The following is a 26,472-nucleotide window of genomic DNA, read 5'->3' as shown; positions in this document are numbered from 1 at the left end:
AGGGTACGTAGCAGTATTAAGCTGAAAAGTTTTCAGAATGTGTTGTTTTTTTTCCATATACTAGATTATTTTCCATATAATCTACAACAACTTTTTATGTGACTTTAGAATGGCTTCCTGTTTACAGATGAAATGAAATAATAGAAATGTACATACTGGTACTCTCTGTAGCTAAAGGCTATACAGACTCAAAAAAAATTAATCAAATGAGTAAGATGGAAAAGGTATAATTTATTGAGAAAGATACAGTGATTTTTGTTCAACTGCTAATGCAACATGGGTAGATTCAGTGACCATAACAGTTTACCAACTTGACTTCTTTCCCCTACAAACCATCAAGCTCATGATGAAACAGGAGGCTAAGTAAATCCTGACAGAGTGGCTCTAGGGCTCACAAGCTTGTTTAATTTATGGTCAGAAAGAAGTCAGATCTGCTGGGCGTGCTATACACAAAGGTAACCTGGACTGATAGTCGTCTTTCCCCACAGAGTACTGCTTCATCAGCTCCCCTTCCCAACCTGCACCATTTCCTAGGGAGAATCTGAAGTAAAAATCTTTTACAAAACATTACACAAAAGACAAAGATATATGTTCTGAAAATTTACAGAAAGTCTTCATTAAACATCATTATTGTTTATGAGCCAAGACATCCTGAAAGGTACAACTGAAAATACTGCTAAGTTAAGAAAATGCAACATCAGGAAGGGTGCACTGAACTAAGATTATAACAAAAATGTCCCATAAATTTGAGAAGCCATAAGCTGATTTCGAAGCAGGTTTTTTAGAAAGAGCTTTAAGAAATTAATAACCTCAGCTAGTTAATATTAATTTGCCTATGGTGAATGGCTCTTCATTTAAACTGACCTGTGACTGAAGATCCAAACAATGCCACTCACCTTCATTACACCATGTCTTCTATTTTTATGCCCAAGTTTTGGGCTGAAACTTGACTCAAAAATTCCAAACCACTATAAGGAAAGCTGTTCTTGGGGAATCTCCATTTCAGATAAAGGAAGGAGTCTGTGATCTCATGATTCCTAATTCAGCAGAGTGCATAGTTCAAGCAGCCTCAATTAGCTTTGGATAAGCTACTGGGTTTTTATTTATTTTTTTTTTTCAGAGGGAAAATTATTTATTTAAACTCCCAGTCCCTCTAGAGTTCTCTAAAATGGTAAAGCATGTTTACTTGACCACTCCACTCACCAGCATATTCCCAATACTCACTGTTAGAAGAAAGAACTACTTCCACAATAGGAAAACCAGAAATTTTTTTACATTCACAGAAGAACTTATTTAGTTATTGTTGTGACAAGATGACATTTGGACCCCTTGCCAGCAGTAATACCAGGTGCATTACCTACTCTGTCAACATTCATCCACCAGTTTTTTAGGTGCCCAGAGAAGCACTCCCTTGTGGACAAGCTGATCTGTTGTCTCTGAAGACAGGTTTTGAATTCCCTGAGGAGTTACCCAGCACATGTGTGTGTGGAGGGGGATTTCAACGTGCAAAGACTATGACCAGTAACTGGCACTTGAAAGAAGGTATTAAGGCAGGAAGAGAAGCCTGATCAGTATTTCCTATCCAGCTGACATGCTATTGTGGACAGCCTTTCACCTGATCTGCTCACCCTGGTGATCAACCCGTGAGGGTTAGAGAGCTTTCAGTTTGCATCGGGAATGCTTAGTAAGATGTATCCCATCTTAATAAAGTCTTCAACTTTATTTTGTACTGCATTCCAGAGGGTCCATTGAAAAACCTAGATTGTTTTAATTACAGATAGCAAAGTGGGCAACCATCAATTGTGAATGAACACTTTCTGTCTAACCAAAAGGCCCCTGCAAAACACAGCCTGCAGATTTGCCTGTGATACTGATACTGCTGGTTAGTGATACTTTTACCTGTTAACCTGGGGAGCAATGTTTCTGCCAATTCCTTTTTAGGTACTCTGCTCTCTCCTGTTTTATCTCATCTAGATTTGGTGTTCACCATTTACTGGTGTAAGCAGCAGCAAGCTAAGGCAGGATTATTCTTTCAGAGCACACAGGTTTTAATAGTGTTTCAGGTAGGGCCTGGAAGCATGCTGTCTACATATACTCCTCCAACTCTCACTCCTCTGTACATTCCTATTTCTTTCAGGTAGTTAATTATACTTGGAAAGAAAGTAACAGTGAATCATAAAGATTTCTAGCAGTTTGGCAGCATGATCAGTGGTTTAGGAGCTTAGGGTAGATTTTAAAAAATGGCTTACACATTCATATCTAATAAACATTCTTAGGTAACAAAGGTTAGGTGCCCAAATTATGTATGAAAATCATCATTAGCCTGCTTGGTATATTCGGCTAGGCTTTATCTAGATGAATGTGGTTCTGATTCTTAGTTTAAGATATTCATTCATTCCTTGAAGCTGTGTAACTTACACATAGCTTGGACATAACAGAATTATTCTGCAGGGTGCTTCACTTCCATTTCAAAGCTGTACTTTTATCTTTCATTCCTTCCTTGATAACTGCAGACATTTTCTCAGAAGCACTGGAAGCACAGGTTGTAATGAGCTACACACCTAGCCACAATGAGTTTCAAAATTCTGCATGTCCAAATTAGGAATTTTCCTCTCCTGGTCCAGGGTAAATACACTAATTATGATAATCTGATTGCATATTTTTTTATGGAAGAAATGTTCACAGGGCATCTATTTAAATCCATGGAAGGAATGCAATCAAGTTCAGAATTTGGCTTAACAGTGTTTTCCTTGGCTGCATTAGACACTGTAACTTCTGCAATGGAGCATGTCAAAATAATTGGTTTGGAAGAGGCAGCAGGAAAGTTGTTGTATGACCAAGAAAGAATTTTAGAAAGTCTAAGGTAGTCTGCCTTTTTGTGCCCAGTTTGTGTTTTCTCCTTCATCTGGCACCAAATGAATTGCTAAACAATGAATTGTGCAGATGACAAAATATGACAGCTACTTTAATAGGGATTCCTGCTGCTAGTAAAACCATTATTTGCCTGATACAAATGAGGAATGAAAGGAACACGCAGGAAAAAGTTAACCCTCCACTTTGATCTCAAATGAGGACTTAACTAAACTGCAGGACAATGAGCTTCATCACTCTATTTTGCCATCAAGCAAGCATCTGAATGGTTAAATTAAAGTGACATTTTGGACTGCACAGAGCAAAAATGTCTTTAAAAAAGATTGATGTATTCCCTAATACCAACATGCAAATCTCAGATCCAGCCAGAATTATGACTGATGGAATTATGAAAGTTCTCTGTTCTAGGCAGAGTTATATTTACAGTAATATTTTTCAGAGCTGTACACCCACGTGCAAACAAAATCTGTAGGTGTTTTGGAGTTTTAATATGTTGCCAGAGTTTGATCTTGCCTAAGTTTCTCTAAAGCCTCTTAAATCAGGAGATTACTTAGTGGGTGACTGGCTCCCAGCCTCTCTAATTTTTATTTTTTTATCAGTTTCCTTTTTTTATATCCTTCCTTCTCTCACAGCATCTTGTTCAATAACATTGCTTAGTCTCATGAATCATGTTTGCAGAGAAAATCTTTAAAAACTGTCAGCGATGGAACTTTGATGTGCTCCACATCAAGACTACGCCAACTGCAATGGCAGCAGAAAACATTTCTCAAAGTGAATACGAACCTATTTAACAAGAGGAGGCTTTTACTTCAGATACCAAGAAGCGGAAATAAATGAAAATTAAGAATGCTTGGATGGTTATTGGGCAGCTGGGGAGATTCCTGGGGCAGACAGAAGTGCCAAATGGAGCTGTATTAGTAATCTCTCTTTATCCTAGGATGGGTCTTCTATTTATAGAATTACACAGCTCTTCAAGAGACTGTAAGATTACATACATATATGATATGGGAGCAACATATGCATTTTACATGTAACTGCCTAATAAAGTTCGAAGATGCTCCCAAACTTTTACTAGACATATTTTAAATAATACCACAGATTATGTCCATCTGATTCTCTCAGCTGGTGACAGGCATTTTCTTCTGAATGGCCTTCCCCTCTGCCTTTTTGTATAATTTCGAGGATTGAAAGAAATTCACCCTTCTGCTTCCATTTCCTGTGTATCATCTCCTACATAAAATCCTTAGAAAAGAGCTCCTTCACAATTCCAGATCATACCAATGAGTCTTCTGGGTCATACCCAGTCCAGCATACATTCAAGTAAAAGTAATTTCTATTCCACACAGTGACATTAACCCCCTAGTCTATATCTAGAAAGCTCTCCAAAGTCAGAACTAGAAAGAGACTCCTATTATTAAGTCTTAACATTGAGTCACTACTGGAAATAACATCTTACTAGCAAAATTTTATTATCAAATTGGAGAGACTTCCGAGGCTGCAGAGGGAAATATTAAGTATAAACAGTAGCTGATATTAAAGCTATATGCATCAACCACACAGAAAGAAAATGTAAATGTAAGCTTAGATTAATCTAGCTATATGTCTTCCCTGATGAAGAGACACACCAGAAATTTGAGGAAATTCTCCGGTTTTAAACAGTGAGGCATTGATGTGTCTCTTCCATGTATGTACAGTGCCTAGCATAACAGGGCCCAGAGTTTCCCTGGCCCTGTACCTCAGGGTAATACAAGTATTGCAAATAAAGAATCAATGTGTTTCACAGAGTGACAAACAAGACATCAAGCAGTATTTTTGGGCAAATAATACAGAAGACTGGTATAAAGAAATCATCCAGGTATTAAAATGAGTTCCTAATAAAAATACAAATAGAAAAAAGGAGAAACTGAGACATAAGAAAAAGAGAAAACTTATTTTGCAAGATTCTGGCTATGTCAGAGAAGAACAAGACACTGTCTTCACTCTCCACTTCAAAACATCTAACATCATCTCTTCTAACTCTGCTGCTCTGTGTGAATACCACAGACCAACAGAACTGACATGGATTTCAAGCTCTATGCTACTCTGCCCTGTAGTTTAGGCAATAATTCCAGCATCTGTTGCAGCCTCTGTGAAGAGATTTGCACTGATAGTGCAGAGGTAAAAGCTCCACAGACAATAAGGTATTGGTCACGTCTCTTTGGAGGCCCCTTATCTTTTTTTATCACGCATGACCCTGTAAGAATGTGCAATGCGATAGTCCAGAGAGAAAAAGCACTAAGGCTGTCAAGCTGAGCTTTTGCTGGCTGCAACTCAGATATGACACAAAGTCATGCCCATCTTATGTAAAGACTGATAAGAAGGCCGTGCGCTGTTTACGCTATATCAGTATGTAATTAGAAAGTCTTCTGCTTGTATTGGTAGGTACACTGATAATCAGCCCTCAGAAAAAAAAACAGAATGGAGAACTGAAATTCTGAGTATCAGAAGTGGTTAAATCCTTCTAAAGAAGGAAGGGCAAAGAACAGAACTGCTCTAAGATTAACAGCTTTTGAAACAGCATTACAAGTACCTTCCCCAAGTAAGGTGTGAATCAAGCTGTTGTGGAAGTTAGTGAGTCAAGGAGTCTCATGCAGGAAATTAATTCCATTGTGTGTATTCCTCCTGTGACCCCAGCCTGTTTTCTTCTAGGACCAGAGAACTTCTGTCTCTTGGGATTTTGTTTTTCTGTCCTGTTTGTCAACACATTAGAAATAAAGTTTTAGCACAGCAAAAATATTATGGTCCCAATTCCCCATTACTTAGGACAAAGTTATTCTCTTCCGTGCAAATGCAAGTATTTCAGTTCCTCTGTTAACTGCTTTGTAGCACTGCAAATGATTACATAGATGCCTGGCAATGGTAAATCCCAGTTTGCATTTTTACCTCAGGCAAAATATCAGTGATTTCTTCTCAAATAACATTTGGAAAGCATACCTTTAATTTACAATAGGGTTCTAAAAGTTCTTCTATTCCCTCTATGGTTTTATGTTAATGTTTGTTGGTTTTACAAGTATGGAAGTAAAACTAAGGATTGCAGGCAGCCTAGTGCTCATGTCCCTGTTTCCTTCTGTCCTGAAGAGCAGCCTCTCTGTTCTTGTTATCAAAAGTAAGAATTTGTAAGTCCATCTCACCTTTACATTTGAGAACCCCTCTCTAATGACTATGGCTAGGGCTACAGCAAACTCACTTCACAAGAGAGAGCTGGCAGGACTCACATATAACTTGCCATCTTGCAAAGTCAATGTGTAGCACACCTTCCTCTTTGTACCAGACAGTCCTCTTCTGCTCCAGTATGTGAACACTCAGAGCACAGAGTCTTTGCAATCTTTATAGTGACATATAAGCCCAAATCACAGAAATTAAAGTTTGAAGATACCTGTGTTGGCAGAATGCAGACAACAAGCCCATGTTAGTCAGGAAATAGCCCAGCAAAGTCAGAGGAATAGTCCACTGGATCAAAAGGATCCATCTACTTTATCTGTAGTTGACTTAAGCACCTCCTTGTCATGATAAAGCATGGAGATCCATTGAAAAAAAAAAAAAGATACATACAGTGGATTTAGGAGAGATTGGATTTCAGGCTTGTACACTTATCTCAGTGGGAAGAAAGGATGACTACAGAAACTTCTGAGGTAAAAATGAGTTAATACTAAGAAAGTAACTTTTTTTTTCCCTTAAAACATCTTTTGTTTCCCTTTCTAGCTTTATGTAATAGACATAACAATCAACTGGGAAACATCAGTGCACACTCTCAAATCCAGTTCTAATATGTAACATGCCAAAGAGGTTGAAGGATCTGTATGCTTTTGCATAAGCTGTAGACAAAGTATTCGTCAGTCCATAGCACAGGTATTTCCACAGTGGGCAGGAATATTATAATACAGCATTTTGTTAACCCATGATTTGAACTATGTTGATATTAGTAAAGGAAAAAAGTTTAATGTTTAATCTATTATTTTTGTTATGAACTTGTAATCTCTGCTATGATAGTATTTTCAGTATTTAGTAATAGAAATTGATGCTTCCAAAGCCCAACTTAAGAGTGTTCAGTGCAACAGCACTTGCTAATATATTGACTGTCTTAGGTATTTTTTTTTAATGGAGTTTATCTGCAACAGAAAATGTTTTGTCTTGTTAAAAATGAAAGTACTCCTATTCTGTCTGAGGCCTGTACTTATATACATGGCCCTGCTTCATGAAGGGCACTAATCCAAATTATTTTAAGTTCTAAATGCCAATTAATTTTCCCTTATGAGTTGTGATAAATGATTGTTTTAGGGTGAAGCTGTACATTTTCCAAAGGGTCTTTATCACAGCTATGTTGACAGGACTTTAAGTATGGTGGTATGCTTAGTACTACCCTAAAGTAGCTGAAGTATGTGCCGCAGCAGGTGCCACAAGTAGAACATAGATTTGCTTTAACATTAGAACACAGGGTATAGAGTGAGTCCAGGATTGTTTGATGGATTTAAAAAGAGCATATGTTGTGAATGGTGTGGAAAAGCAGACCCTTAGTGGTATAGCATTAGAGTAAAAGCTAAATGAATTTGAAGAAATCCTGCCTCGTCATGGCAACAGTTGTTTGTAGTTTATGATCATCAGGGTATCTGTCATTAAAGAAACATTTTGCCACCTCTAAGGGAAAAGCTCACTCAAGTGTAATCTCTTGGTGAAAGTAAGACCAAAGTATTAAAACATGTTGTTTAAGCTTTAAGGGATACGTTTCTGACACAGAACCGTAAAAATTATATTTGCATCTATTTTACAAAATGTGAAACATAGTTTACATTTATTTCACATTCTTGATAATGCCCTCTTTGTAAATACTTAATCTTGAATTTTTGCACCAACTCCCAATGTTACAGGATATTGGTAGTCAATATACTCCTAGTCCTTCAGGCACAAGGTGGCATAGAAGATGTCAGCTTCTACCAACCAAAGGATCTCTCTGCATCTATGACTTTATATGCCCCCAACCTAGACTGACTAATTTACTCTAACAAAGTAGGAGATGAAAAGCCCCTCCTTCTTAGCCATAGCTATACCTCCCTGCTCACACACATACACTTCTTGCATCCATAAGCATGCATATGCTCCTCCACTTTTCACAATGATTTGGAAACAGTCAATGTGGTTGTGATCTGTGCAACACAGTTTCTCCTACAAGAACTTTTTTGCAGCTCCTAGTAGTTTTGGCCTTTGCAATGTCATTCTACAAAGATGTTGATTATTCCTTTCCTAATACCTGAGCAATGGTACAAGAGTATCTAGTTTTCAGTTTCACAAATTACTACTGACTTTTCTTGATCCATTTGCAAAATCAATTTATTGCTTTGTATATGAATTAAGGTCACAGATAACTTGTAAAAATGAAGTGAAATAGCTAACCAGTCCGCTTGATGGTCTGTTTATACACTTGAGGTATGCCAAAACTGTAGGTAAAATTAAAGATCTCCGAAATGGAATCATCCCAAATGCCACTAGGAAAGCAGCCTAAGCAGCATATGTGTTTCCTAGATTAACCCTAAAATACACAGCCAGAAAACCTCAACCTCATCTCTGATTAAAAAACTAGAGCTAGATTCTCAGATATTAAAAGAATACCATATTCTGTGGTGTTCAGTCTCCTTCATGGAGTTATGCTGATTTTTACAAGCTGAAAATATTACTCTTATGAGTGTAGCATTTCTCTTACAGAAGGAATTTTAACTTTATGTTAAATTATATTTTTTTCCAACCTCCTTTTATACACAGGTTGAGAACAGCAGTATTATCCTTCAACTCATAAGGCTCTCTTGACAGATATATTTCCCCTGTAACTTCATAGAACTAGTGGAATTATACCAGGAATAAATCTGTTCCAGTATCTTCAGTTACTCTATTTGGAAACTAGTCATTTGCCTGACCTTCAGTGCAATGCTAAATACAGAGTTTGTCTGTCATCAAGAGCCAGTGAGATTTCAGATAAAACAGAAGTCATGGCTCCTGCAATGAAATTCCAGGAGTGTCCATCAAATGCTGGCCAACAATAGCATCTCACTCAGTCAATACTTTCATACTTTGATAAAACTAAGAAAAAAAGAAAAAGAGGAGATTTGACATTTGGAATGGGGATGTCAAAGGCTTAGTACTCAGTCTGAAGTATGCAAAACCAAAAGAATTCTTTAATTATATTCTGCCTAAACTTTTATGATTTGAATAGCTTTGGTTCTTTAAAGGCCCAATCATTTCTCACACTACCGAGAATGTACTTTTTTTTGTTTTGGTTTGGTTTTTTTTACCCCTACTGTGAAACACTCCTCCTTGCTACCAACAACAGAACATATTTAAAATAACATACAGATCAACACAAGATAAATAATCTTTGTTCTAAACCCCAATGTAAATACTGTGAGCAAGCACTGAAGTGGAAGCAGGACTATTTATTCTTCAAGCTTCCAACTTCCTTGTTTAAATTAAAATAGATCAATCTTGTGTTCATTAGAATAGGAGGATTGTTATAGAAGGATAGCTGCCAGGCAAGACTTCGAACTTCTTCCTTATGGTCCTATGCCAGTACGGAGGCTTACAGTGTTCTCTCTTCTTTGCAACTTCACCTTGGCATTTCTCCTGACATTACTTGATCCAAACTTAAACCTCAATATACTATCCCAGTCCTAGCAGGATATTGCCGAATGCTTTGATAGTGAAGGATGGGGATAGCAAAAATCACCAGTCATCTCCACATGCATCCTAGATATTCATTAGTATATACATAGCTTACTAACAACCTCACTGTCTTGGACTACATGCTTACATTTCCAGTATTTGTGCAGTTTGTCCAGTCTTGTAGTTACTTCTTACTTGGGTTTCTACTTAGAGGACATAAACAGCTGTGTTTATGGTAAGACTAAGGATAAGAGTGAGTTGGAGTGAAGCTAGCAAAAAGGATACCACATCATCTTTAACATGGTTTTCTCATAGCACAAAATGGACGATGCCTATTTTAATCAGAAAATCAAGACCTGTCCTAGTTTCTCTCTCACTAGTCTTTGCAATGAGAATTACCCATGAAAAACAGAAGATGGAGGTGTCAGAGGTAAGAATAGAAAGGAAAAAGACAATAAATCTCAAGACAATGTCAGGCATTACAGGAAGTGAAAGCCATATTTCAAAGCTAAGCAGAGGTTAAAATTCATACTATCAATTTTTAAGTGCAGCTTATAGGCAGCTCTTCTTAAACATGAGGCCGTGACACTCCTATGTTATCTAAATAAATTGAGATTTGTCACAGTGCAACCTATTTGCAATACAAAGTGACACAAATCACCAGAGGAAGAGAGGAAAGTGTCAAGAGGCACACTTAAACCAATGGCTATTTGTCCTTGGTGTCACAGTAGTGAACTGTCACAAGTTCAGTCGGAGCTGCTGAGCCTGTTGGACAAGTTTTGCAAATTCATCCAAGAAAACAGCCATCAAAACTGTTGTCTACCTAGGCAAGGCATGCAAAAAGATTAGCAAAAAGAAATACAGCACTACAGTTGGGAGAAAAATCCAAGTCTCCATGTTCTTGAATACTAAAGGAATGAAACTGGACAAAAAGTAAAAAGATACCATCAAAACAGCCTAGATTTTTACCTTTTCTAGTAGCAAAGCGAGATAAACTGAGCAAAATGTAAGTCACGGTGTGACAAATGACAGAGAAAGGATAGATATATTATTTTATATATATCAAGAGTACCTGTTCATCACAGGCATACAAAAAAAGAGCAGGAGGGATTTTTCTACAGGCCATTTGCATCCAAAGATAAATACACAGGTCACAGGCAGTATACATTCAGGAGGAAAAACTGGGGAGAACACTTCTTGCGTACCAATGAAAAACATAAAACTAGGCTCAACTAAAAATGTACCAAGGACATTGCAAGTCATTGCCTTCTTCATCTATTCTCAGCATTTGATATCCTTCTAAACAAACATGCTTTCACTTGATTTCATATTTCCTTTCTTTCCTTTTTTTTTTTTTAAACAGAAATAAACATAGGGATTTGGAGCTTTTAATATTACGGCTTTACTCAATAAATATATGAAAATATTCAAATAAATATTAAGAAAAATTAGATGTTTCAACTTCACCTCTTCAAGGTGGTCACCATCAGCTCTTGTAGGGCATTAGAATTTAGCCAGAAAAATGCTTTTCTCTTATGACACACCAAGAAAACTGATTTTTACTGAGTATCACATTAATGTAATTGTAGCAATGGTGGGAGGATATGAACAGCTTTAGAAGATGGCGTGCACCCTCTTCTTTTTTCAGAGAGACTTTGGCAATTTGGGCGCTTTTCTTGCTAGTTTCTGATCCATGTTTCATGATCCTCTAAGTTCCTGAGGCTTAACAATCAACTACAGCAAGAGCTCTTCCTTGGCCTCCTAAGCCTGGAGATGCATTTAATATTAGGACCCAATCCAATTTCTGCAAAACCAGTGGAGGAGGATCAAGACTTGATGTAGACAAAAAAGTAATATTGTTTAAGTCCTCTTAGCAATGCTTTCCTCAGATATAACTCATCAAATGTCCAGTTAATAAGGCAAATAATTGTAAGTGTTAAATTATATTAAAACTACTCCTTTTTGCTGTTTCCTGTCCTACAAAGAGTTTTAATAAAACAAAAAAAGTTACAGACCAAATTAAGTAATTGAGCTAAACACTCAGAGTGGCAAGAAAAAGACATCTACCCCTATCATCAAATGGCATGAAACTCAGATCCAGCTTTGAGTTCCTTCCCCATGGGAAGGATCAGCATCTCACACTGTACTTATAAAATATAATACTGTACAACAGAGTGTCCTGCCTCCTTTCCAGGTTGTCTGTTAGGACACGTGAACTTCAGTGAATCGTGGGTGGAATGTATAAAAGATCTTATTGCAGCTGCTCGTACTGCACCTGTTCAAGGGATAAATAAAGCAGCTAAGTTCTAGTTTGGGTTTCATTCGCTGCCAGTCCCTTGATGTGCAAAGAAATGATATACCACCTCCTCATCTTGTCAATCATACTGCAAATATGTCTTCAATATTGTCGAAGTGATGATCACTTTTTTTTTGTTGCCAGGAATGTTCCTACAAGCTGGGATAACCTCTATGAGAAGTCACACACACTGGGAAAACCAATGGCTCTTCACTTCATATTCTTCCAGACAGCAAGCAACCCTGTTCATCTAAATTATCAATCCTTAGACCTCTTCCCATTCTTACTAGGAAAGGAATTAGAATTGGGTCTAGATGAAATTGAATTAATTCACAAATTCTCTAAAGCTTACAGAATGTTTATTTGGCTTTGTTTCCCTCCACTCGCCCCCACCCCCGCCCCTTTATTCATCTTGGACTCCCAAAGCTAGAAATATGTATCATATTGTATAAAAGAAGAAATACTAGATCTGTGTGAGTTGAAGATCCAGATCTTTTTGATGTGAGTCATTGGGGTCTTTCCACTGGCGTTTAGGACACACACACACATCTTCACAGGGCACATTTTCCACAAAAGCTTGTTGTTGCTGTTACTCTGCAGGGCAGATTTTTTTTTTAATTTTTTCTCTCACTTGCCTATTTCTTTAGGTCAACCAAAGAATGTTTTCTAGAAATTCAATAAAGTAAATTATGTTAGCCTCAGAAGATACAAAATGGGCTTAGAAAAGATGCACATATTCCTGTGTTTTGCCATGAAGAACTTATGGAAATGTATACAACAACTATATGCTTATATTCTTTTTTTTAAAAAGAAGATTAATGTGTCCTATCTATGCTCAGCATATTTTCTTCGGAGTAAAAGTTGGATATTACAATCTAAAATTAAGTTTTGCAGGGTGAGGAAGCAAAGCTCTGCAGAAACTTAAGCACAAAAATGTAGGAAAAGGGAATTGTTGATGAGTAGGACAAAACTACCATTTTGTGGGCCATAGGATTCATGGTTGTAAAGGGGGGAAGTCTCTTCCAGGAATTCTCAGTGGAGATATACTCTATTCTCAACACAGAAATTATATTGATATTAGTTGCAGCTTGGGTTCCCCAACACAGGGTAAGGATGACTACTTAATATAGCAACACATGTAATCAGAGAAACAGGAAACCCCACAGCTACACACAGAGCAGCTGTGAACTTCCATAAGGTACCCTGTTTAGCCAGCTCCTTCTTGCACCCTTACATCCTGCATATTCTTTCTCATTGCCTTCACTGTTCTATAAGAAATTGTAACACCTTGAGGAAGGGTCTGTAACTTTCACTTGCCAGATACAGTCTTCATCTCTTTGCTCCTCCACTCACGGTGCACTTAATCTGAACATCATCAAAAGCTAGGAGCAAAGAAAGATTGGCAGACCCTGAGGAGGGACAATGTGCGGGGTAGAGCAAGGAAAGGCTGGCAGGGGAGGAAGCCCATATCAGCATCTCAGGTGTATGGAAGGAGACAGCAGAGTACCATCCCACATGGAGCAAGGATGAATGCCAAGAGCCAATGTTAGGGGTCTCCCACATGACCATAGCAGTATCAATACTTCTTCCTTGCAGCCAGCTGCTACAACTAAGGCATACAGTTCTCAAGTGTGGGATACTTCCTCCCTCAAAAGAGAGGATAGTTTTGCTATGCCTCAGGGATGAAACAGCCAAACAATTCTGGCACCCTAATAATCTGTTCACTCTTTCCATCGGGGACTTACCTCCAACAGCCTGCTACCCTCAATTTCGTGCACTCATCCTGAACTACTGATAACTATATGTCAACACAGCATATATTTTAATTTTAGAAATATTACACTGAGAAGAAGCAGTACCGAGCAGTAGGCAATTAAACTGTTCAAATAGATTGGGTTTGTTGTTGTTCAAACAAGCCGTGACACTTACAGACTTTTGACCACTTCTTGTCATCAAGAAAGCAAAGCAGGCATGTAATATAGAGATCCTCATCCACCCCACCCCATACAGTTGACAAAGGATTTAATCTTGAATAATTTGTTAGATAATTTAAGTAAGCAAGTGAGACAAAAATCTTCTAGACAGGAAAGCGATTTTGACAGCAGGTCAGGAGGGTACATGTATTTTCCAACTCCTGCCAAAAAATTAGCAGATAGAATATCCGTTTATTTCCTACAGTAGCTAATCTTAAAAAACTCTGATGGAAAAGAACATCTTGTTTCGGCTGCCTATGTCTTTTTTAAACACCTGCCATAGTACCAACTGCCCTTGACCATTTTTGAACCAGCTATGACTAGGTAAGGAGAGAATGCTGACATTCTCAAATAGAGCAGGATGGTCCCAGTGACCCCCAGGATCAAGAAAAGGCAGCCCAAATTCACCCTAATACCAGAGCATTCTGATTTGGCACTATGTACCAGAATCTGGGGTTACATGTAGTATTTTTGGAGTTTTGGATACCATGTCCCATTCCAGAAGCTTGAGGTAAATGTAGCATTCATTCCAATTCAAAATAGCTTCCTAAGTTACAGGATCCTTTAAATATAGCATGAGAATCCCACAGAGGCTTCTGAAGAGTGTGCATGACACCCTAACCAGGTATAATAAGGACTACAATGCCTTACAGTTATTTTTCTTCATGCCACAAAGACTAATTGTCACTAATGCTAGCTTTAAACTGAAGAGCCATAAATTGTTTAAAGTAAGCATGTGCCCTTAAGCCTGTTACCTTTAATGAGAATAAGGGTTTATGTGTATTAACAAGTATGGCTAACCAAGTAAGGGAGCCAAAATAGTCCAACAGCTGGAATTTGGACTCCGAGCAACGGAAAAGAGGGGATATGGTGTGAGCATATGAAAGGCTGAGTTCTTCCTAATCCTCAGCTGCCATTGCTACAAATCAAGTGTATTTGGAAGGATTTTGGGGAAAGGTTAAAACCTATTTATGCACAGTATCCAGGCACTGAACACCTGTGGCATAGATGATCACAGCACCAGCTACACATGTGGGAGGTGCAGAAAGTAACTCTACCCTTGCCAGAGGATTTGCACGCCTTTAAGACATTTGACCCATTATGTCTTCCTAAAAGAAGAGCAAGATCTCACTGACTTTCTGGAAAAATGGCTGCTAGCCACTGCTAACAAAAAGAGGAGTCACCTTGTATGAAGCACATTCAAGATGTCACCTGGAGCTATTTGTAAGCTGGAAACTAATTATTTTCAGGGAACCTCATTCCAAAAACACAGAGTGCTTACACTCCAAGTCAGTGGGTGGAAAAAAAAAGTTCTTTCTTCCCCCCAAAAATAAGAGTTGGGTGCTCTTGTTCCTGAAATCTCTCAGAAGAACACAGAAACAGCATCACATTTTTTGGAAAAAAAATATACTCTTCATGGACCTGAAAATGAAAATTTTTAGGACTGTTCCCAAAGGATACCCAACAGTAGGGCTGGACTAAGCTTCAGGGCCAGCTTTAGGCTGATGGCTCATATGATCAAGCTTTTATTTCACTTAGGCCCTTAAGTTATGATAGCAGCTAAGTAAAATACATAATTTTTTTTTCTATGCAGCACATTTTGACAGGTGATACCTGTTTGCTTTTAAATATATATTATTATGTAAATTATGAGTCAACACAATGTGACTGAACAGCATACTTGTTAACATCCTTGTTCTCACTCTGTACTGGCAAGAATTAACTTCTTTATCAAGTGCCATTTATTAAGTATCATAACATACTTTTATCAAATTAGGATTTAAAAATTTAGACAATTGTAACAAAAAGCTTATTGTGATATTTTGCTCTCAAGTAACCTTGTTATTAAAGCTTTAATTACACTAGTACAGAAGAAACAGCCCTTTAACATGCTGTATAAGCCATCCTTTTTCAATCAGCATTATTCATTTCAAAGCATAGCATAGCTGACATTGCCAGACACTGTTTTAAATTAATTTATTTCCTCAAGACCTGCACGTATTGATTTTTACCATGTTCTGCAAAAATTTCCCTCCTTCCTCTCCTCTTCCTTATGATCTTTCAATGGGGATTAATAACTTACCTGCACATTGAGCATCAAGCTCTTCCTGCAACAAAACCCAATGAAAAAAAGAAAAGCAGTATCTTATATTATATTGGACACTATTTAACACTGTATTATGCATTAAAATGGTGGCATCTCAGGTACCTATGTGCAGAAACTTCTAGTTACACACAAAAGAAATCAACTATATCAAATTGTGTTCTCAGCTAGCTCCAGTCCACTATGAATGCTAGATTATAAAGAAGGCCATTGTATTTTGTACACCATTTGGATACTTTGAGAATGCTACTTGAAGGTTTTTTTTTTTTAAATACCCATATTTTATAGAGTTTTAATATAATGTACTCTTTACAGTACTAATTAGACAACAAGAGTGACCAGATGGGAACTGCTGTTGCTAGTATAGAAAGTTAATGTTAACATATTTGCAGAGCTAATTTCCCTCTTTGTGTTCCACTTGCTGGAGAACGTTTTGCAATGACGTATTCAGAATGGAGCTAATGACAAGGTGATCTGCTGTGTTATGAAGACAGCCATTTACTGAGTTCAGACATCAGACACTAATAAAAAGTTCTACCTGAAAAAAGATTATTGTGCGTTTTTTGATTATAAAGCACTAACAGTTCAGCAGCTTTAAATTCATAATTTAATGCTTACCTCCTGCTGTGTTTATTAGTTCTAAAGGATCTGCAAAATTATTAATAATTAAGTAAATCTGAGGACTTCCTGAAATACTACATCAACTATATTCTCAACTAAATAAACTCTAGGTCAAAGGCTGAGCAGTTGGTCAGACCAGAATAGCCAGGGAACATTGTTAAAAGTGAAAACAAGAAAAGAAGTTAAGAAACCTTCTCCTCCTCCTCCATAAAGGCACAATAGCTATGGTTATCCCCACTTGTGAACTTCTCAGTTTCTCACAGTTAACACTATGCATCCTGTTCAAGGGAAGGGTTATATTCCCCTCCCTTTCGCAGGAAAGAAAGCTGCAAAGTCACTATGGAGTGTTTTTTTGGCTTGAGCAGTAAAGCTAGCACCAAGAAATACTGACAGTATTTATAACTGAGTTGGTAATTGCATAGATGCCATTCAGCCCAATTATTTCACACACTGAGCTCTTTTCACAGATCATGTCACATGAGCATTGATGATTCAGATACAATCACACCCCAAAGAGAAAAGCTGCATTTAGCAGGTGAAATAAAGGGCTTCACACCCACTGGTTATGTATTATGTGTCAGAATAGTCAGGGCAGCAGGTTTGATGATGTAACATCATTTAAGCCAGTACCTCAGCTATTACAGTCCATTATTCATATTGATTTGGCCTACGTTCTAACAGGGCTAAATGCTGCTCCTGAAATTCAAAACATGAATAGAATTGAGAAACAGAATCTTAAATAGAGCTATGCATGATTTCTGCACAGATACTGTGCAGAATGCATAATACTCCTTATACACCCCTGGCCTTCAGCAGTGAGCTTAGTATTTAGTGATTATTTTAATCGCACAAACAGATAAGAGGGGCTCCTTTCAGTTCCAAGCACATGCTTGATTTAAAGGAGAAATAATTTGACCAAGAGCTGTAGTTAGCTCCATATCCTTCCCGAAAGTTATTTGGTCAAGTACAGTACATGCATTCAAATCACATTGCATTATGATGCTAAGATTCAAATAAAAATAGTAATAAGAGGACTCTTCCCCCAAACATCCTGAGTTTAAAGATACAACAACAAGCTGCATGGATTTTTCAGAATTTTTTCGAGAAAGAAAGAAAACAAAAGCTTCTTATATCATAATTATTTAACCAGAAAGGAAAAAATAGTACATCTTGTGCTGGAATTGCTTTGTATTATAAAAATCAGGTATTTGTTGAAATCAAACCTTCTCTTAACGGCTTAGGTGCAACATCCATTGGGATTACTCCTCAGACCTGATATGATATTTTTGATCAAGACAAGGAATGTTGCCTACCTGAGAATAACTAATGCCTTACCTCTTAGACCACCTGCACAGCCAAGTTTAAACCTGTTCTGCTTTATTCAGAGCAGAGACTTGAATCGAGTCCCCAGTACCCAGGGATGTTCTGATCCCCAGGCCCAAGAACCCATCTCTTTCTCTGATCCAATAAATATTATTTAAAAAGAATTCAACCAGAAAATTTGCTCCCTCCCTCCTTGTTCAACATACACATGCTACTCGTGTTTGACGAGAGATGCAACCATATCATACAAATGCCCTACATACTGAACAGTCATTTATAGTGTAGATGCTGACTACTGGAACATCTCAAATAAACAATACTAAATCAGGAGATTTAGGAGTTACTTGTGCAGTTCAGGCTCACAGAAATGCAACCATTTCTGATAACTGTGGCTGTAAACATACCAGAATTGGCTTGCAAATCAGTTTGAAAGCAAAGATATCATCTAAAGTAACTAGGATTCTCTCATGATAGTGACACATCCATACATATAACAAATGGCTACACATAGTAAAATTCAGAGTACTATAACTTTGGATGGGGAGACTCTGTTGCTCAAGAAGCGATCTATAAATTAAGCAGATTATCCCAAAGCAATGCTGAAGCCCACAGAACACTTGTTTTATCAACAATATATAGGAAAGTTTTGGAGTGTTCTTAAAAGTTGGCCTGGAAGTATTTCATTTTCCTCTCACAAGGAACTATTTTGAGTTAAATTGTAGAAGACTGGAAGAATGTGAAACCACCCATGCATAAGACATTACTACAGCTTATCTAGACATAAGGCGGTCATTACATTAAATGGCTCACTCCCCCTCTCAGAATTTGACTCAGTGTCATTTGAGTTTTGGGGGAAAAAGGAAACATCTCTACTGAATAGTAGTTAAAAAGGAAGGCTTTTAGAGGACATGAGACTTACCTGTTAGTTTTGTAGAATATCAACTACTATAAATACTAATCTATGGCTTTTAGTATTGTGAAAGACTTCAAATTTGGAGATGAAACAAAATCTCTTGAAGTTGCAGTTGTAGCTGTAGGACAACTACTCAGCAGCTAGATTCACCAGAGATGGATGCTTAGCAGGTGATGTGGAATCAGCATTTCAAGGGAACTTGTTACATTTCTTCAGTTCAGTCAATTTCTTCAGTTCAATCAATACAGATTACACTTCACTCTTCTGATTACAATTTATGTATAGTACCAGATGACCGTCCAAACGACAGTTGCAGAATGCATACTGCCTGACCCAGATAATCTGAGGTTTCCCTACCTTCAGGAATAGAAGGAAAAAAAAGCCAAGAGGGACTCTCTTCATCCATCACTTGCCTGTTGTAAGGCACTGATACCCCATAGGCAATAAGGCCAACAGGAAATTAATACTCTCACATAGCTCCTCTAAAGGAAACACGGTCACAGTGAGAGATTGACATATGTACGCTAGGGAGCAGAGGAAAGACAGGAAGTAATCAGGAAAAGATGTTGGTAAAAGGAAAGAGCCCAACAAATGTGAGAAAAGCCTTCCTGCTCCTTCAGAGACAAGGACTGCAAAATGCTAGAATAGGGGGTTCTTTTCCCCACCAAAGGGCTGTTTCAGGCTGCTTGTATCAGAATAAGTATACAGGTCACCTACTTTCATTTTTTTCCTATTAGCGTTTGCCATTTCTCCTCACTGCGTTTATGTCATCACCAGATTTCAACTTCTTCCTCACTTAATAGAATAAAGTAAAAAATAGTTCTCTAACACTTTCGTTTTGTTTAAACACTGTCTTCTTCAGCTTTGGGATCTGGCTTTTGATTTGGAATCCAGGAAACATTAAAAAAACCTCAATTAGGAAATACCAAACTGTATGAATAATCACAGAGTGAATATACCAGTCATGAGTTACTGCACTGTTCTGGATAATATTTCTGCCATCTCAGATGATGATAATTTTTGCATACCTTTCAGCTCATTGCATCACCTGCAAGCCAGTCTGTCTCACTAGAAAAGCTTGCTGTTTAGCAATAATGATTCACAAATACATCAAGAAGCTTTGCTATTGTGTCCATCCATGTACAATCCTACTATCTTAGGTAACATGGCAACACAGCACTTAGATAATTAACTATGCCTAAAAGCCTTCTTACAGAGGATTAGGTCTATAAAATTAATGAATTCTGCTTGTCTCCAGACAGTTCATGCAAGCAGTAGGAGAAAATAACCTGCTTTGCTGCCCACATCAATTCGGAAAGACCAGATTTATGCATATGATCACGCCACTGGTGACAGCTCTTAGCATTGCCAACAACTTGCAAGTCTCATTCATTTCAGTAGAACTGACAGATGCTCGGCTTTACTGAGAGTCTGTCAATACTGTTTTCCTACCTCTGCTACCTGCCCATGACATCTCATGACAGAATTTGTTCTAGAGAGTAGGATGGTCTGCAGGGTGGGGACTGGAAAAATATTTTTAAAATCTTCCCAGAGTATTTCTAATGCCATTGTTAAAGGAGTGTGAAAGCTGCAGAGTGACCTTAACTCTTCTTTACTTGTTTTTGTCTCCTCTTTTCCTGTCCCCACCCCCATATGTTAGTCAGGCACTTATTTTTAGATAAAGAACAGATAAGCAGAACAATTCATTTCAGGGGAACACATCTTCACCTGTCACCCAGCTGACTGACTGTGACTTCTGTGTCATATGCTGTTGACTATTCAGCAGTGAGCTGATCACCTGGACCTACCTGAAGGGAAGAAAATACAATGTCTCAGACAGCATTTTAAAGAGTCATTTAAAACTGAACTGTTATGCCAAACAGCTCTGAGTCATTCCCTTCCTTGCCCACTGTTTTAAGAGCGTTTTCCTGAACAGAAGCATTAGCAATGCCACAATCTTGTATTGTGCTTTTGTCAGTAGGCTTCAAAGACCTTCAGGTTTTCTCCCCTGTGTCTCAGGTGGAGAAGTGCAAGCTGAGCGGGAATTGTGTGGGGCTGGCTGACAACAGTGCAGGTCAACAGACAGTTAAGCCACAGCTCTAGTTCCTAATTCCAGGCTGCCCACTTTATTTCTAGGTGTGGGCTAGCTTCATATTGACACAATACTTAGGCTTCCCCTTTTAGGAAGGTCCTTGGAAACATACATGCATAAGACTATAGATGGGATGAACAATCCTGGTGTGGTAGACTGTTGCTGTCACCTTTCTCAGGAGCTCAGAGGCAACTCTCTGACAGTATGACTTGCAGCATGATGGAAGAACACAGAGCCTCCTTGAAAAAGGATGAATCTTTTTGTTCTCTGTGGCCCACCCACAGACAATCTTATTGCTTGGGGGCAGTTAGACTATAATGAGCATGTCTGCACGTAAACCCTATCTGCCTACACAGAGGGATACTACACATATGTAGGCAAAAGGGCCACAGCATATCTGGTATTAAAAGCAATTATAAGACCCTTTAAGTTGAAGTGTTTGGGGTTTAGGACTCATCTTGCACATAGAAAATCTAATCCTACCTCAGGGCAGCTGTGGATCAAAACCAGTCCATAGAGAAGTGTACGGCACGCACTGGCAACATTTAGACCTATGTGCCCTTCCCAAGAAGGGGATTTTCCTCACAGTTATCTTCCCTCCCCCACTACCCCCCAAGAAAGTACAGCTTTCCTTTTCTCCTATGGTAAGATTGCAATTATGGCTAAGTTCACAGCTCAACTCACTTATGACTGCAAATTGCTGATTAAGGGGAATATCTGATCTGTTTGGAGATATATTTATGTAAAAGATGCTAAAGAAAAAATAGACTTCAAGAATATTATCATCAAAAGCCAGGTATTACACTGTGTTCCAGTTAAAAAATATCACAACCATCAGGCACTCCTACTCCAGCTGCCCCTGAAAGAGACTATGTTCATTTCTGCATGCCTGCTCTTCCCCTCTAAGGCAAGCTACAAAATCCAATCCCATCCCAAAGCAATGCTCCCAGCTGAAAACTGGGCCTCACTGAGAAAGAGTTCAAAAGATTTTAACAGTGCTTTCTGACACTTCTACTGCTGGAAATGCAGCCAGCTGTGTGAAGAGGTAATTCCTCCACACCTCTGGGAATCCAGCTATTGCAGATTCACTCCTGCTCATCATATGCTCTCAAAAGCCCCATGAGAATCATATAGCCTTTGGGCATATTGAGTATACTTTAAGAGATTATAATCTGAGACAATGGGTTCCTTGGGAAACAACTGGTTTTTCATTTCTGATTCTGTCATATACAGTGCAAGTGCCACAGCCACAGCCCTTGACTGACAGCCTCTAGGTATGACTGAACTGCTTTTAAAAAAAAAAATAAAATCAACACTATACAGTGCAGGCTGCAAAGTGTCATGAAAATGCCTACAGAAATATGTTGGCACCTCTCTGTACTTAACTTGGGTGGGATAAGGAAATAAATACCAAAACTATTTACCATAGTGAAATTAGTATAAGTTTATGAAGTGAATTTATTTTTGTGGGCAGGGGGTTTTTTTTGGTTGTTTTTTGCTCGTTCGTTTTTAATAACACTGACAGAACAGCCTTCTTTGCAATTACTATGCCGCTTCTGCAAAAGGGGTTATGAAAAGTTCCTCTCATCATCATAGGACTTAGCATTAAGGTAAATGCAGCTCTACCTTCTGAGAAAGGAATATTGTGCATAAGAATAAGGGAGATCAAATAATACAGAACTTTACAGTGTGAATATGAAATAACATAGTTAAGATTTCAGAAGCTCAATGATGACTTTGAATCATGATTGTTGCAAGGATGTCAATTTGGTACCCACAACTTCACAGACTGTATTTTTTCATTATTAAAAAAACATTTTTCAAAGTAGTGTGGGTGGCTTTTTTTGCAGTGGAGCAGACCTTTTGTTTGCATTCTATTTGTTTGATTAAATCATTCTAGTATTCCTTTTAAACACTGTTAAGTAAGTAACCTCTCTTGTCATTGCACTGCAAAATAAGCCTTCTGCAGGTGATTGATGGAGGAACGAAGATGTCTCTAATAAGATCCGAACATTCTGGAACAGATTTGAGACTGTCAGAAAGAAAAAAGGAAAAAAAAAGGAGGAGGGAGCTGCAAGAGGTAGTAGAAAGCAGAGTTCCCAAACCAGAAGTTACAGAACAGAAGTTACAGAACAGAACTACCTACTTTGGTAAGAGAAGGGTAGGTAAGGGAAATGCTTACAAATTTCCTGAAAACCATCCAATGTTAAAAACTTTTAAGAAACTGAGCTAATTCAAGCAATAAGAGCACTCCACTGCAACACTTAAAAATATTGCTCTTAGGGAAAAAAACCCAGACAGCTAGGAAATAAATGGTTTAACCTGTAATTGACAGATACACCAGGTAATTAATTATTAAATCACATGCTGTTTGTCAGCTGCAAATGGAAGGCTTCTGCATAATTTAAGACTGTATTTTAAGCACTATTGAGTCTTCTGCTTGACATGGTTAATTTTCATTCAATTATTGTTCCCCCCCAAAAAGAGGGGACATGTATCCCTATCTTTGTCCAGTTTTAACACCTAGACTTCATGAATTTACAATCAGTTACATGTTTATTTTCTAGAAATATAATTGTATATTCCCATTCATAGTTGTTCTACTGCCTTCCCCCCAAATAGACAACACCAGTGAGGCCCCTATCAGCAGAAAAAGGGACATCACTGTATGAAATAGAACTGGAAGCTTGTTTAAAAGAGACAGTATTGTCATTCTTAAAAATATACTAACCAGAACTTTCTTCTTGAGGTATCATCAGTACCAGGTTGTACCTTGAAGTGGTATATTTAAAGTCTACATTATATTCTCTTTATTCAGACCTAGTTGCAAAGATCCTCTATTTTGCTAGGCCAAGTGAGAATGTACATATGGCTAGTTCACTGCTATTTTCCAACCTAAAAAAGATCAATGAAGTTTTTTTGCTCACTTACTCTGGAGATGGTCAAGGGCATGTTGAAGTCCTTGCCCCCTTGCAGTCGGAAACCCCATGGTCCAGGTCCATTCAGAGTCACACTGTAAGCCATTTTGTACCTCTTTCACAAGGCAACAACAAGGCACTGCAGGACAGAAAGATGGGGTAGACAGAGAAAGACCGAAAAAAACAGAATGAGAAAAGGGAAGAGTTTTATACAAACAAAAGCAATTCTCTTTCTGCCTTGCCTGTTCAGTCGTGCTGGGATATCACCTAAGAATAGATGGGAGCTATAATGCAGATGCTGATATCCCAGCTGAGTAGGGCCCATAAAAGGTTTGTAACCAGACACCTACTATGCAAAGACTTCATGACTCAGAGGTCTAATATAGCCCCCAGGGAAGGGGACAGATCTTTCTAGGCTTCTCAAGCCCCCCTTCATGCTCAGTTACTTTATGGGCAAAACACATTCTGTAATAAAACAAGCAAACAAAATCCCATGCTAAAATCCCAAACTCCCAAATCTCTTTACTAACCTGTTAACAACTACATAGCCATTTGTAATTTCTGCTTCGGAACATAAGTTTATTGCACCGTGATATATAATGTACTACTAACAAGTTCTTTTTACATAGATTATTCCATATGTACCAGGAAAGGCACCAAAAAATAAGTGTTTACCTTCTTTTGTATTGGTTTGTTAAACTGAAAAAAGTATATACTACATGCATTTAGCATCACAAAAAAACCCCACAACTTCATGTTTGGCTCTTGGTTCCAGAGCCCTTGCTTTTTCAAGGGAAAATTAAAATGTATTTTCTTTGAATGCAGATAGAGATATTATGGGTTATCTATAATCAGCATTTAATTTCTGTGGCAAAAGCATAGTTTCACTACATACCTGTCTCATTATTTTGACACAAGTCTTCTAAAGGCACGACACTTAAGTGGAAGGCTAAGAATACAAATAGCTAGCTAACTGCTTCCTTAATTAATTCCTTGATTTGTCATAGTTTATATTCCAGTGGTTAGGTGTTCCATAAAACTTTATAACCCTTGTTCAGTAATGCTGGATAGCATTTCTGCCTTAGATTGGGAATAGCTAAAATACAGAGAACAAGAGGGAAGGGGAGAAGCTGTTGGCAGAACTACAGAGAGAAACAAAAAGCTTCTGCTTTCAGGATAAAGCTATAAACGTTAAATAATGCTGACCCCTTTCAAGTTATTAATATGTGCAGGACCTACAGAACCACTCTACTGTATCTCTGCAGCATCCCTGTCTTTACCCTGCAGTTACAAATAAATTCCCATTACATTAAGGTGAAAAAAATAAAAGCATGGGTTCTACTCTGAAAACCAAAAAGACAAACAAAGCCACATAATGCACTGGAGTGCGGTAGCTCAGTTTGAACGCTGATAATAGGTCACTCTGCCCATACCCCTACCGTAAAACGTGATAGAAAAACTGATGGTGAAATGGCAGAAAGCAAACACTACTGGGAGCTCAGTCTTTATCTGAGGAGATAGATAGTCAATAATTTTTCAAAACCATGAGGCAATAGAAGTGTTTCTTCAGTATTCACAGTGGCAAAAAAAGCCATTTGTACACGGGAATAATTATGCTCCACATAGACACTAGACTAAACCACATAACCGTATTTTTTAGTCAAAGGTTCAAATTAAACCACAGCAATTCACATGGATTTGAGTGCAAGTTGCACTCAGACAGTAGAACTAGCCCAAACCAAAATCAACACAGATAGCAACATACAGCTTGAAAAGAAAACTGGTTTCTGATGTCAAACAAATACCTTGAGGGCACATTTACATTAACAGCATTTGGAACCTACCCTATGTGAGGCAACAACCAGTGATGTTTGGATGATTGCTTTGAGGGGAGACAACACTAACTTGTTGCACTTCAAACAGCAGACTTTTCAGGCCTGCCAGTTTATCCAGTAGGTCTCTTTCTAAATTCTGGTACTGGATATTTTTATTTATTTTTAAAAATGCAGGCACAAAAGATGGAGGGTAAATTCCCATTGCACTATTCCTTCCCTTTTCCTAGGAATTCACTGTTGGTTTTTAGTGCCTTTTTTTGGCTCCATTTTAAGGGTTCAGGAGAATGGTATAAAAACAGAAGTAAGAGAAACACAGCAAGTCATTGCTTCACTACTAAAGATAGTATCACTGAAAAAAAGTATTAGAAGAGAGGTTACGTGAATTCTGTGCACGTTACCTTCCTATACTTAAATCTTCAGTCATTTGTAAAAAAAAAAAAAGAGAAAAGAAAAAAGAAAAGAAAAGGAAAAAGGGGGGGGGGGGGGGGGGCAAAACCCAGAACAGAATAAAACTGCACAGACATCAAGCTGAACAGACCTAAGCATTAAGAAACAGGGATGCTGCTTAATCAAACACTATGTGCTTCTATCCCACTTTCACATGTGTAACATGCCATTTGCTTCTCAGTTTAGGACATCTGAAAGGATCTGTGAGATACTTCAGGCGGGGTGATGTGCTAGGAAACTGAAGTGGTAACTTCATTAGGGACACTGTCATTTGAATGAAATGTTAAACTGAGGTCACTTGTTCATACTCCTTTGGTTTCTGTCTGTGTCTGCATGAACGTTCAGCATAGCTTGGCACTTTTAAAAAGAAAGTCTAGAGGATATGCCAGTGT

At 38.1% G+C, this 26,472-nt stretch overlaps 1 protein-coding gene across 9 annotated transcripts in view; it reads right to left on the bottom strand.

Annotated features, from left to right (window-relative positions):
* LDB3 (LIM domain binding 3) overlaps positions 1–26,472 on the bottom strand; it is a 131,929-nt gene that overhangs the window by 101,208 nt on the left and 4,249 nt on the right. For 8 of the 9 annotated variants that reach the window (XM_059821502.1, XM_059821504.1, XM_059821506.1 and 5 more), the window contains exon 1: positions 23,812–24,028. In XM_059821502.1, coding sequence (XP_059677485.1) covers positions 23,812–23,904 — 93 coding nt within the window. In that variant the 5' untranslated portion in view covers positions 23,905–24,028. Of the gene's footprint in view, positions 1–23,811; positions 24,029–26,472 lie in introns of those variants that run through there. The other variant, XM_059821501.1, reaches the window with a different exon arrangement.

The sequence above is a fragment of the Gavia stellata genome, chromosome 9 (genome assembly GCF_030936135.1).
Source record: "Gavia stellata isolate bGavSte3 chromosome 9, bGavSte3.hap2, whole genome shotgun sequence".
In the NCBI taxonomy this organism is placed as follows: Eukaryota; Metazoa; Chordata; class Aves; order Gaviiformes; family Gaviidae; genus Gavia; species Gavia stellata.
The sequence above is the reverse complement of the archived record's forward strand: the minus strand, read 5'-3'. Positions and strand labels throughout refer to the sequence as shown.